Source organism: Carettochelys insculpta, chromosome 19 (genome assembly GCF_033958435.1).
Source record: "Carettochelys insculpta isolate YL-2023 chromosome 19, ASM3395843v1, whole genome shotgun sequence".
In the NCBI taxonomy this organism is placed as follows: domain Eukaryota; kingdom Metazoa; phylum Chordata; order Testudines; family Carettochelyidae; genus Carettochelys; species Carettochelys insculpta.
In genome coordinates this window covers 13,887,165-13,901,488 of record NC_134155.1, presented here as the reverse complement: position 1 = coordinate 13,901,488, position 14,324 = coordinate 13,887,165, and the positions used below count along the sequence as shown (strand labels likewise).

The following is a 14,324-nucleotide window of genomic DNA, read 5'->3' as shown; positions in this document are numbered from 1 at the left end:
TGCAGTGCACAATTTGCTTATCTGTTGCCAACAGTTCCCCGCAGTTTAGACACACAGCCTTAGATATAAAAACAAAAAGCAGTCAAGTAGCACTTTAAAAACTAGCAAAATAGTTTATTAGGTGAGCTTTTGTGGGAGAGACCCACTTCTTCAGACCATAGCCAGACCAGAACAGACTCAATATTTAAGACACAGAGAACCAAAAACAGTAAGCAAGGAGCACAAATGAGGAAAAGATAATCAAGGTGAGCAAATCAGAGAGTGGAGGGGTGGGGGGTAAGATCAAGAATTAGATTGAGTCAAGTATGCAGACGAGCCCCTATAGTGACTCAGAAAGTTCCCATCACGATTTAAACCATGTGTTAATGTTCCGAATTTGAATATAAATGTCAGTTCGTCCACTTCTCTTTCTAAAACGGAGCGATAATTTCTCTTCAGTAACACACATACCTTTTATCGCTCCGTTTTAGAAAGAGAAGTGGACGAACTGACATTTATATTCAAATTCGGAACATTAACACATGGTTTAAATCGTGATGGGAACTTTCTGAGTCACTATAGGGGCTCGTCTGCATACTTGACTCAATCTAATTCTTGATCTTACCCCCCACCCCTCCACTCTCTGATTTGCTCACCTTGATTATCTTTTTCTCATTTGTCCTCCTTGCTTACTGTTTTTGGTTCTCTGTGTCTTAAATATTGAGTTTGTTCTGGTCTGGCTATGGTCTGAAGAAGTGGGTCTGTCCCACGAAAGCTCACCTAATAAACTATTTTGCTAGTCTTTAAAGTGCTACTTGACTGCTTTTTGTTTTGATAGTGTATAGACTAGCACGGCTTCCTCTCTGTTACTCTTTAGCCTTAGATATACAGTGTTTGTTGTAGGCCTGTTCGTTCCAAGATATGAAGTGACAAAATAATTGAGAGTATATCTTTTATTGAACCAACTTCTTTTTTAAAACTCTTGAATTTTGGTATATTATATTACTCAAAGTAAAAATGGTGTCCAAATCAAAACCCAGATTCAGACACTCCCTTTCTTTTCCTGCCGCCTTTTGGGAGAGTTTCTGTATGTATATGGACTTTGTAGGTTGGGCCTAATAAAAGGAGCTGTTTCCAAGTTGGCATATGATATAACATAGTAAAGTGTTAAAGAAGAGTCTTAGTGCATTTCTCATTCTTTCAGATGTTTCTTCAGCTCGTCCTTTGAATGTGAATATGTAAACACTTCTTAACATTCAGATTTGGCACTTCTGTCTGCAAGCCAAGGAAAAAGTTTGTCATGAATGTGGTTTCATTTTCTTTGTCAGTTCTTCAAGAAAGCGTACATTATAAATTTCTGTGATCTACAATTATGAATGGCCAGCACCAGACTAACCATTCTATCATTGCATCTTCTAGATCTCGCATCCGTCGAGAGCTGTTCATTGAAGAAATCCAAGCAGGAAGCCAGAGCCAGGCTGGGTCAAGTGACTCTCCTTCAGCCAGAAGCAGCAGAGCAGTTCACAGCTCTGAGGGAGACAGTTGTGATGGTGTGGACACAGAAGGCCCACCTGAAGGAAAGCAAAGTGGTTTGGAGGCAGATGAGTACAGCAATGCAACCACAAAGTCTCAGGGAGGGCAAGCAGAGTCAGCTTTTGAAGCAGGGGAAGAGGTACCGCAAGATGCCAGATCATCGGAGAAAACAGAGTCATTCCATTTGGGAATGGAGAGTCTGGAGGATACTGACGATGAGGGTAGGCTCAAAACACCACGTCAGAATTCTCCACCAGGGTCTCAAAGTTCAGGGGAAACTCTGGAGACAATGCCAAACTCTGCTACAGAAGAGGATGCCTCTACCTCAGCTGCCTCCACCTCAGTCCTTACAGGGGAGAGCTCCTTCAAGTCAAAAGGAAGTTCAGAGAAAATACTGAGTGTGCCAAGTACAAGTTCCACATTGGCTGCAGGCTCACAGAAAGCCAACTCTATTCAGAGTTTATTCAACTTTTCCGAGGCAGCGAGCTCCAAGAATACACGGGACAACACCTTGAGGAAAAAGAAAGCAGCAAACTTGAACAACATAATACACCGTTTAGAGAAGGCCGCTAGTCGAGAAGAGCCCGTTGAATGGGAGTTTTGAGATTAAACTCACCCAGCTCTAGAGAGTTGGGAAAGTTAAACTGGACCTCTACTGGTTTTATTATGTTGCGCACTTACCGCCCTGCAGGCCACAGGGCAAAATCGCCATAGGCCAAGGTGCATATAGAAAACAAAAGGAGCGTTAAGCCCAATTTATGTTTGTGTTTTCAAGGAAGAAAACTGAAATGTGTGGTCAAGCTTTTTTGTACCCTGAAGTGTTTTTATTAATGCCCTAAGTGATTTCCACAATTTCTGGAATAACTCATACAGCTTTGCCTTGTGCCCTCCTCTTTGGTCTGGGCTTTAAAAAAAATATAAAAAAAAAATCAAACCCACATATTTAAAGGGGGCTTTTTATCTGCCATCTAATGGCTACCGAGCGATAATACACTATCTTCTTAAACCAGGAAAAAAGGGGGGATTTTTCAAAAAGAAAAAAAAAAATTTTGTAGCTGTTCAGTTGCCACTAAGAGATTGCACAGTCAACCGACTCTAAACACACTAGTTTGGATTCCTAAATATTTTCAAGAAAGGAAAAGAATCGTGTTGTTTGAAACTTTGAATTAAAAATAAAACACATTTACTCCACATATTTTTTAACAAAACAAAAAAAAAAAGTCACATCAGGAAAAGATTTTAATTTGTGGTAGCTGACTTAGTGTTTTCTTGTAAGTGAAATAGAATATTGACACGTAGTGCACATTGTTTCATAGCTTTAACTGATTCTGGTCTTTTGCAGACCAGAATTTGTTTAATACACTCCATTTTAGGCCAAATCAGGACAAAAAAAATCTGAATCTAGGTATTTTATAATCTGCTTTTTAACCTCTAACCACAGAGCACGCTGATCAGACCTCATATCCAGGAGGTTTAGGAGACAACTTAGAATAGCATGTACTTGATCATTTCATTTGAATCGCGGTATATCTAGTACCTTTTTGTTTAAGAGAGAAAAGGAAAAAGTTGGCCAGTAGTATTTCAGCCTGCAGCTCTGGGGACATATTGTACAATCTGAACCATTCAAGTAAGGTGAAATCCGTTAGTTTCACTGACGTGTAACTGATATCACACACTGCTAAAAAGGAATTGGGGCCTTCCTCAGATGAAGAGAATTCTTTCTGCCCACAGGTAGCCATTTACTGACTCTTCCCACCACAAGCACTGATTTAAATGTTTTAGTTGTGGGAAGTTTATTTTTGTGTAGAAAGAATATATTGCATGGGCTGTGACCAAGATGTAAATAGCCCAAACTCCAAACCAAAACATTCATGCTCTTGAATCCCAGTCCAGCTATTCTGCCCTTCAGAAATTTAGCCTCTTCAGATTATTTTATGCATGGCATAGACTGATCAAAGTACAAAGCAAATTCTGACTTGTCTCTAACTCCTCCTGTTGTCTATATGTATATGCGTGAGCATAGAGGTGTGTGGAAGGATGTGTGTGCGTGAGCGTGTGTGCAATTTTATACGTCTGTGTATTTTCTTACGTACTTGTGCACGCATAGAGTGCATTACTGCCACCTTTTTTCAATAAGCTGTTTTATCAGTTATGGCTTCTACAAGTTTGCTAATTTAGACTCCTTTATTGCCATATCTTTAAAACTAACAATAGATGATTTCGGTATAAATATATATATTATTTTTTGCTTATTTATAGGTGCTGTATTTTATTATCTGATTGTTAGGAAGGGATGAAAGGGGGCAAATATTCTTTAGAGGGATAGACTGCCGGCAGTATTGGGTATAATTTACAAGATGTAGTTGTCATACTGTATATTATTGATTGAAGACTTTTTGACCGTATTGTGTATCATTGAAACCTTTGTCTTAGGTCAGCATCTTTTGATGACACTTTAATGGTGCATTCATTACTTCTTAAGTTTAATTAATATTACTTTTCTGATTTGGGGGGTGGGGGTGGGTAGAAGAGTTCCGATTTTAAAGGTATGCTCCTAATATTACACCTCAGTGTGCTTGTATTAATTAACTAGTAGGACTTCAACTGTACGATGTAACCCCACATTTCTTGCATGATGTTTTAGAAATTATGTATTTCATTTAAAACTCAACATGCAACAGCAGCACTTAGTTCAAATTTTCCCAAATTAAGAAACAGTACACTAAAAAGAAAGCCTTTTCATGAAAAAGAAAAGAAGGCTCTAGGAGGCTGAAAGGCAGAGATTTATTTAACTGTTTTGCTATAACAATCATTGCAAATTACCTTCTTGAGTAACCAGAGACTTAGTTTGTGGTGCACAACTCTAATTTCAAAATAATGACAGCAACTGGCCTTTACAAAGGTGAGCTGAAGAGAAAATTTTGAACCTATGATCACACCATCTAGAGTCAGTGTAACTTTTACTGATGTGAACATAAAGTTTAGCTGAGAACTTCCAGCAAATGACATGATAAATCAAAATATTACTGTTAGAAATCTTCTGTTCACCAGTGTCTTCTTACAAGCAAATGTTTTGATTTAGTTTATAAAACATGACTTCATTTATGACCGTCTCCATTCAGACGTGTACCTGAGTGTTAGTAACAACAAAATATAAACATTTTCACTTCAGCCAAGAGACAGAACTTTTAATTAGACAGATCTAGATATTTTCTCTCATTCTAACTTAATCAGTTTTCTTTGTTTACTTTAGAACAATATGTTTGCCATGTGTACCTACCCTCTCTTTCTTCCATGTTGAGATCTGGGTGCTTGATGCAGTCAAGTGGTTAAATTTTGCTAGCCTGTAGGGTTTTTTTTAATCTATTTATTAATTAAGATTCCCAGACCTGTTGTTGTCTGTTTTTGTTGCATTCAATAATGCTTACTAAGAGCTGTTGTTGAAATCAGAATTTTATTTACAGGATGACCTCAAATGCAGCATTTAGGGTTTATCTCTCTTCTTGATGAGCAATACTTAAGTGCCTTCAAAAGTATCCTTTTTGTAATTTTTCAGGTTTCTGCTAATTACATTAGAGGAGCCAAACACTCCAAAGTGTCTGCTTAGTTTTGTTTATGTCAGCTTTTTTAAAGCCTGTTTGTAGCTCTCCTGTAGAGGAGGTTTCCTTTTTAACAGTAACAGTTAATTGTAAATTCCATTATACTTTTTACAATGCATAGACTTTTGTTGAACAAAGACAGCATTCATAATTTCATGTTACCCATCCTGCCAAGCATTGTCATTAGTATTTATTATAAAATTAGTCAAAATGCTCTTGGTATTCCCTGTATTTTTGGCACTTTACTAATGCTTTGGTTCCTCTTATTATTTCATGCATAATGTCATAGGTAGAATGTAGTTAGAACGCCAGTGAAATGAACCCAGGCTGCAGTTAGGGATCTCATTGCAGTTCTTTGACAGATACCTTATTCTGCTGTTTGTAGAGTTTTTTCCTTATTACTTTCCAAATTCCAAAGACCTCTCTGGTTAAAAAAGGGGTTAAATTGTATCTATGGTAAATGATTTTAGCTATATTTCTTCATTCTAATGAAGCGTGTTGTTTGAAATTAATGTTATTAGGGAAATTAGTATTACACTTTTATTCATTACTTGAGAAAGAGCTGTTGGAGAAATAATATAAAAAAGAGTTGAAACTGTGATTCTCAATGCTTTTCAGTCGTTGATTCATTCAGAGTAACAAAGGTGAAAGGTTGTATGTCAGGTACCACATGTTCAACCTGTGGGACTGTTCTCTATGCGCAGTTGATTTATAGAATTAAGAAGACTGACAATAAAGCAGTCACTGAAGGCATGCTGTTCAGTACCTTTCCTGATAGATAAAAGCACATGTATGTCTCTAGCATTATAGATTTTCTGCAGTTTCCAGTTTTATGTTCTTTAAAAAACAAAAACCCTTGTTTCTGTTTACAGTTCAGACTTTGTCTAAAGCAATGGAGGGGTAGGCCACAAGTTGTTTTAACACACAGATTTTTTTATACTGCAGGTACAATTCTGTCATTTTTTATCTCTAGATTGGTAGGGCAAAAAGGGAATGATAATACTGAGATTTAACTACATGGGCAGTCTCTTTTATTATTGTGTTAATGGAAAGTGGATGAAGCATACCTTTTCATTATAATGGTTCCATTTTTACAAATACAATTTTCTTTATCAATGGAATCACAAAAATTTCTTACTGATAAAAGACGAAAAAGGGTGTTTTAAACTAACTATTGAATGCTGTAGAATTTGATCATTTTAATTTACTTGCAGTCATGTAAAATTTATGAACAGACTTTGTGGCTAGAGCCACTCCTTAAGAAGCCTTGCATTGATGCATTCTATCCATATAATTTGTCAATGAGCTCTTCAATAATAAGCTTTTTTTATTAGACTATGCTATCAGTAATATCTCGATATGAGGTTTTTGTTTTAATTTTTACATAACCTTCATGTGGGTATGCTACAGAGAGGGGGTTGATGAACACTACAGAATTCTATGCAATATTCTCTAGTCCTCGTTATTTAAAAATATTACCTTTTGCAATCCTTTAAAAGTGGAAAAGCGATCTGGAAGAAAAGCATGTCATTCCAGTGTTAGCTCAAAGTGAAATGATAATGCTAATTAATTTAATTAAAGTTAAGGGAAAATCTGACTGAATAATGTGATAAAGATGATAAACTGCTGCAGTCCAGGTTCTGTCAGAATTTCCATCTTAAAATCCCTAATTTCAATGGTTTTAGAACTCTGCTGTAAAATGAGGGGGGAAAAAAAAAGAGCTGTTGGCAGATACTTGGTAGTTTAGAAATGGAAAAACATTTTGACCATATTTAAATTATAAAAATACCAAAAAAAGTAATTGGTTTCAGATGCATTTTGCACTTAAATCCAAAACCGCTTCCTTAGTTAAATGAAAATGTCAGTTAATATGGGCTAATGCCTTTAGCAGGGTTGCTAAGAAATCAACAGTGTTATTTAGCAAAGTGCTCACGTACAAGAAATAAATACACATTCTTAAAGATTTTTGACATGCAGAGGGCCATTTGTTCCTTCACTTGTCTATCGTAACTTTCCTTTTTAGCAAGTGAGTTCTTTAAATCATCTCTCTCACTTTCATTACAACCCATGTATATCTCCAAGTGTACGGGCTCTTAAAATCACTTCATATATTTGAGTTCCGTGGGTTCTAATTTTCAGCATTTCATGGAGGTCGTAATAAATTTAAGAAGAGAGGAAGAGAAGATGTCACTTAATTTAAGATCTGATCTAATGTCCATTTGAAGTCAGTGGAAGTCTTTCCTTTCACCCTGTAACAAAATGAACTGCTTATAGCTGATCTTCTGTAGTTTAACTTATAATGCATAATAGATATAAAATACAGCAATAAGTTTATTCTTACTCTTATGCTAGGCCTTCCATTTTCCATGGCACTTTCTGTTCTCCCAGTAGGTTTCTCCATGCCATATGTACAATCAAATAGTTTAAAATAAAAGGGCCTGTTATATTTCTTTATAAATACAAGGCTCTCAGAAAGCACCCAACAGCTCAAAATATAATTCCAAATTATTTTAAATAATGAAAATAGATATTACCTGGGAGAGGGAGGTTCCATTCTTGACTCTGTCATTCGGGTGATTTTGGCCAAGTGGCTGCCTCTCTCTGCATCGGTTTTCCTTTCAGTAAAATTGGGGATTGATACTGAAATCTTTTGTAAAGTGCTTGGAGACCTATGGATGAATAGCACTATATGAGAGTTTCGTACATAATATTCATCAAAATCATTTTATTTTCCTCCCTATTCATTTTCATCTATTTTACATATTTGACATGGTATACACTATGTATTAAATGCACGTAACAATAAATTTTAAGAAAAATAAGATTGTTGCCATACATATCTAGATACTTACTTTTATGGCCTTTTTCACCCAGGATCTGAACTACTAAAATTTGTGTGTTATGTGATATGCCATATCCTATTAATGTACCAGAATTAAAAGACTCAGATATTGGCCTGTGCAGTACTTAAAACCCCAGCTAAGCCCTGAAAATGTATCTTGAGTGGTGCTTTAGTTTTGTGATGGCCCTCAGCATAGGGGTGAATTTCACCATAATAGAGCTGTCCTTTTAGCATATGTAAAACTAATTATTTTTGTTTTACTAATTGGCATGTTGGGCTTTTTACTAATTGGCACCTTTATTAGCATCCTCTGAAAAGGCCAGGAACTGATGGGCCAGGAACACAAAACTCCCTTCTCACCCCTTCCATGTCATACCCACGGCATGCTCGCAGGGTGACGCATGCATTGCTGTACCTGACATGTAGATTAAAAAAAAAATGGACTTGAGTCACCTGGGTTGTCAGATGATCACTATTCATGGCATGGTCAGGCAGAAAAGTGTTCAGAAGGAAGAATGTTGACTTAAAACTATACTGGGATTATTTAATCTTTTATAGTTTGACAAATGTGTGCCAGAGGGCAAGTTTTACCACCATCCAGCATGCAACTCCCGTTGACTTCTGTGGAAAATGTACCTTGTTCAGGGGCACAATCCCGAGTGCTCTTGTTGAGTATTTTTATTAGTAAATCTGGTGACTTTGCTGTATCACTTGTTTCTCCAGTAAACTGAAACAGTCAAGTGAGCCCAGACCATATCAAAGTTAAATGGCAAACAATCATATTAGGAAACTACCATAAATACGCACTGCCTCCCTGCTTCCTCCAGTTTGTCCATTGGAGGATATCTATGGCTTTTCTTTTTACTTTCAGAGATATTTGTGCTAACAAGTGAAGTACATATCCAAAGGTCCATGGAAAGTGGAGAATTCCAGGCATTTCCCGAAGTAGTGGTAACAGGAGTTCTTTGCATAGTTACTGTGTAATTTTGTGGTAATGTTTGTAACAGCACAATCTTTCTATTGGTAACAATAAAAATAACTTGTTAACTTGTGTTATCACCTACCTGTGCACATCAATGTGCATTTTTAACGTCTTTAAATGTGTATACTTACACTATTCCTGTTAGGAACAGTTTCTAAATATGTAGCTTGTTTACAGTTTAGGCCTTAATGACTTAGTAAGGAATTGCTACAATCTATTAGGTAAATTATATGCTGTGGGGCATAGGTGGATGGCAGGTTTAAAAATGATATTTACATACTAATGTGTATATGAATGTATAGAGTACTATTTGCTAGGCAAAATCCATATTGCAAGGAAGTGCCTGCAGGCTTCTGAGGGATCAGATTGTTTGCGCATGCAGGTTTAATTAACATGAAGAGAAAAAAGTTCACATTCAGAATACATACAAATAATTTCAAGGGTCTGGGTGAGATGCACAGAAGCTGGATAATTTAGAGCTGTATAGATAGGATTTGCTCTGGTACAGCGATCAAGAACCTCACACGGACAATGTGAGCTGCCATGGTATGCTCACATAGGCTGTGTCTGCACTACAAAAATAACTTCAAAGTTGCTTACTTCGAAGTACAACTTCAAAGGAAGCACCTTTTAAGCTGAGCGTTTACACACACCCTACTTGGAAGTTAAACTTCGAAGTAGGGCACTACTCCATTCCCAGGAATGGAGTAAGGACTTTGAAGATTGACTCTCCACTTTGAAGTTAACTTCTAAGTAAGGGGAAATGCGTGTAGGCTCTGCTGGCTATTTTGAAGTTAACTTTGAATTAATTCCTAGTATAGATGCACCCATATCGTATGGTCAGTTAAAAGGAGTAGTATTCCCTCATTTTAAAAAATTGGTTTGCAAACTGTGTCTATTAGAGGGGTTTTTTTTTTATAAGGATTTATTTTTTAATTTACTGAAAAAGTGACAAATGAAAACCAGCCATTTATCTCTGGTGTCCCCCTGCATGTTGAAAATGTTACTGCTGAGGTTTATAAATGAAATTGTATATTGAGAGTTCCTCTCAGCAGACTTTGTTTACCTTGAAGGAGAAATGTATTTTTTAAAAAACTAAGCATTTAACTGGCTTTTATAAACCCAGTCCTACTCATGTAGAATTTTAAAAAACACACGTGTTGGTACTGTCACTCTGCATTTTTCTGGCTTTTGTTAATTTCCATTAGACCTTTATTACTATTTTAAGATATTTGTATGTAAATTAATTAGCTTTAAAACAAAGTGTTTCCAAAGCACCTAGGTACCTCTCAATGCTCGTATAGTGGATACAGTATGTGTGTTCTAGATAAACTAGTAACGGAGGGCAGGTGAAAAATAAGCAACATATTGATATTGTGCTGTTGGGTGTGTTTCCTGTCTCCCAGCTTTTCCCTCTGTCAGAGGCTTCCATTCCTTTTTAATCCTCCTCAGGAATGAAGAAGTTCATAGATTTCATATTTGTTTGTTTTCAGGTAGGGGGAGTTTTTAGATAATTTTGAATTTTTTTTGTCTAGGCAATATTATCACATGCTTTCCTAGATGTTTAGCCTATATTTCTTTCATAAAATATACTTTTATCAAACTTTCTGTAGTCAGAAAGGTAAGGTGCCTTATCGTCTCGTCTCTTCATTGAGAATAATCTAAAGCACAGTAATCTAGGCTTCAGCATACACAAGCCTACTTTTTATTTCATGGTTACATTCCCTTTGATAAAGAGCACTTAATACTACTGTGCATTTAAAACTTTGTGCAATACAAATTCTAGTTTTATGTTTAGGAGGTAACACTGTATACCCAATGTAGGCAAATGTAAGCTTTAGTCTAGGAGGATTCAGGTGACTGAAGAGAATATTCACACTGGTTATATTCACATGATGGAATTTTGTAAAAAATATAGTCCACCATTGAGCAGCAATCTCTCTTACACAAATAACAGCCTTTCAGTGAGCACTTAAAAAACTTGATTGGTCAAGCACCTATGTGATCTCCAGCTGTGGCTAGCTAACTTTCACCATATACTTACATGACTTTAAACTAAGCACTTACATCTTCATTTCAATTTCCTGAGCCATGTCATCTTCAAATGGTGATACACAGTGAAGTCATTCCAGTTTAACTGGGACTTGTGAAGAATAAGGTTTTTTTTCTCTACATCACACTCCTACCTCCTCAAACCATACTAGAACTCGTTATTTCTAAAATTCATTCTTTACACAGTATTTCATCATTAGAACAAAACAAAGTTCTAGCCTTCCCTATTTATGAGATTATTTTAAAATGCCTTTCAGAGATTTTATATAAACACAGCAGAAGCATACATATCTCTTCTTCCTGCTTCAGCAGACGTAGATGGTCTAGCACACCAAACTCATTCTGTTTAAAAAAAAAAAAAAATGACCTGCTCTGGGAATTGGATGGGTTGGTATATACTTGTCTGATTAATACCATATCATTATGTTGTTTTCTGGCATAATCCACTTTAAAGGGACTATGTATTTGTATTTAAATATTAAAAACCATTTAGTATTGAGATTAAAAAGACTCAGTTATGGGGGAAGAAACTCCAGTGTAGTTAGAGACAAAAACCCTAAGCCTCCTAGAGCCTCTGTTTAAGATTTCATGAAGATGCAATATCCCTTTGTCATTGCAATCTGCTCAAGAGTGTTACTTCAAAATGAGAGAGACTGTTTTTCTATGATGTTCATCTTTGGCATATGTGTTAATTTCTGAATTCGTAACTAATTTTCTTACATGTGAAGTTGGTCAAAACAATCTTGTGCAGCAACAACTTTTCCTGGTAAGAAATATGAAAATGCTAGTTGTAAACTTAGAACTGTGCTGGAGGAGTTGTTTTGTTTGCTTGCAACGTAGAAACATATTAAGACAAGCATTCTGCGGGTAGGTAACAGGTAGAGAGAGAGAGCTGCTTAAACAACAACCGAAATGTTGCTTTTAGAAATATCCTTGTTTGTATGAGGTAGGGATGTGTCTGCTTGGGGGACAATGTAAAGGGCCTTCAGTAAGCACTGAACCAGCGTGGACCCTGCAAAAAAAAAAAAAAAAAGAGCCTTACAGAAGACAAAAATGAAAGGAGCTGAGATTGTTGCAGGGTGCATCACTTCTGTGGATTTGGAAGCAAACTTGCACTTTGCATTTTTCAAGGACATCCCACTAAGAACATCAGATTAATTTTTCAGAAATAGCATTTTTCCCAATACCACAGCTTTCTCCTTCTGGCATTAGATGGGTGGGGAGGGCTCTACATAAAACTATTAAGTAATTTCTGCAAAAGGTTTTCATTTATCAAAATAGTCTATGCATTTCTGTGTTGAAAGCTGTTTTCTGCTGTTCCTTTTAAGAAAACTGGCTGGCTGTCCCGCTCTCTGTAAATGATCCAAGAATGTCAAGTGTGTGAATTTGGATGTTAAATCCAAAGTAAATCGAGACTAACTAGTCGGGGATTGGGGTGCTTTTTTTTTTTTTAAACTGTTTCCCTCATGTCCCTTTTCACTTTTATTAAGAAATTAACTCTTTGCATTTGTGCAATAACTACTTGCCATGATAATGGGCAGATCTTTGAAATGAATGCCCTGACTACTAACACAGCACAAGAGGAACTCAAACAGAAAGTGGTGTACTTTTTCCTGAGAACTTTTTTGTTTTTAAATAATAAGCTCGTTTTACCCCTGTGTATTGTGGTGTCTTACATTTTTAGCAGTATTTTATATTTTTTTCTGTAACGCACTAAGTCTTAGACATTTTTAGAGCTTGTTTGTTATGTTCACAATCACAGATTTTAAAAAAGAAATCCTCACAAAGAACCAATTGACCAAAAAAGTGTCATTTTTTGTACAAGTAGCTTTGAGAAGCCCACGTTGTGTTGCTGTGACTCATTTTTGTAACATTTTATTTCTTGGTATTTGTTTAAACATAAAAGTAAAAGTTTATATGGCTGGCAGTAGTGGAGGTGTGCTCCCTCCGTCAGCAGAATGGCATTGTTTCTTCTGTCTTTGTTTGGTTAGCCATATAATGTTTGTTCTCAGCACTGTACAACGGTCCCTATATGATATGGAGAAGCAATATCACTGTATGAAACTCACATGATGTATTATTATTATTATTCACTAGCACCCTAGGTGTGATAATTGAAGTAAATATCTTTTATACAAACACAATAAAGTGTGGGCTGTCTTTATTAAGGTGAGGGTCAGAGCAGCAAACATTTACATTGGTGGTTTTGATCATTTTGTTAATTAGTGGAGAGGTGGGGGGGGGGTTAGTAATTGACTTTTCTAGCTCTGTATTCTGATTTTGTGAAAGAGTCTGTTTTCAGTATCTTAACCGTTTTAAGTGGCCAGACTTCAGAACTCAGTTCATCTCCCATTACACTCAGGCTGTGTCTACATTACCACCTTCCATCCAAGGAAGGATGGTAATTAGGGTGTTGGGAGTTTACTAATGAAGTGCTGCCGTGCATAGGCAGCACTTCATTAAGCAAATCCCTCCCCCCCAGCAGCAACTCCAAAGTTTTAAACTTGGAAGTACCAGCACGCATCTAGCCACGGTGCACCCGCCGGTACTTTGAAGTGCCGGGGCATCTTCGAAGTCCCCTTACTTCAAAGTACCGGCGAGTGCACCGTGGCTAGACACATGCCAGCACTTTGGAGTTGCCGCGGGGGGAGTTTGATTAATAAAGTGGTGCCTAAGCACGGCAGCACTTCATTAGTAAACTCCCAACAGCCTCATTATCATCCTTCCTTCAAAGGAAGGTGGTAATGTACACACAGCCTAAGTGTAATGTTCTCATTTCAGGGGGGGTAGGATTAGATACTTGGGCACCAAAGAAGGGTTGCGTTCTGAATTTGAAGAGCAGTATGAGGAACGAAATAGAACTTGAGAGCTTTTGTAAAATTATTTTTAATTGTTCAATTTCCTAGTTAGCTGTGATCAGAAGTGTTTGGCATTCAAAAATGTAGATGTGGCAGAACTTTGGCCAATATTCAGCTTGTATTGTGACTACATTTAAATGGATAGTCGGAAAGAAAATAATTTGCTAGTGCGGTACCTTAAAATGCTAGGAGGCTTTTATTTTTCTTTCATGAATTATATTGAGTACTTCCTGCAAGTTTAGAACTGAAAATTTGGTATTAAGTTGCAGTTATTTAGATTCAAAAATGAAATTCTTTTGTAAAAAGAACAGAAATATGTAGCTTGAGACGTCTTCAGATTCAGTTGGAACGTGTGTTTGTTTTGTACCCTTTTACCAGTCCCGCTGTGATCTATCCTTTAAACCCTGACTTTGACGTCACAGAAATTATTGCAGGCCGGGCCGAACCATACGCTGTCTCCTCCTCAGGATATAGATCTG

The 14,324-nt window shown here is 36.8% G+C and overlaps 1 protein-coding gene across 4 annotated transcripts in view; it reads left to right on the top strand.

Moving 5' to 3' along the window:
* Positions 1 to 14,324, top strand: part of CUX1 (cut like homeobox 1) — a 420,256-nt gene that overhangs the window by 357,226 nt on the left and 48,706 nt on the right. For 3 of the 4 annotated variants that reach the window (XM_075013970.1, XM_075013967.1, XM_075013968.1), the window contains one exon: positions 1,399 to 13,135. The exons of the other annotated variant lie outside the window; for it this stretch is intronic. In XM_075013970.1, coding sequence (XP_074870071.1) covers positions 1,399 to 2,116 — 718 coding nt within the window. In that variant the 3' untranslated portion in view covers positions 2,117 to 13,135. Of the gene's footprint in view, positions 1 to 1,398; positions 13,136 to 14,324 lie in introns of those variants that run through there. 4 annotated transcript variants of the gene reach the window in all.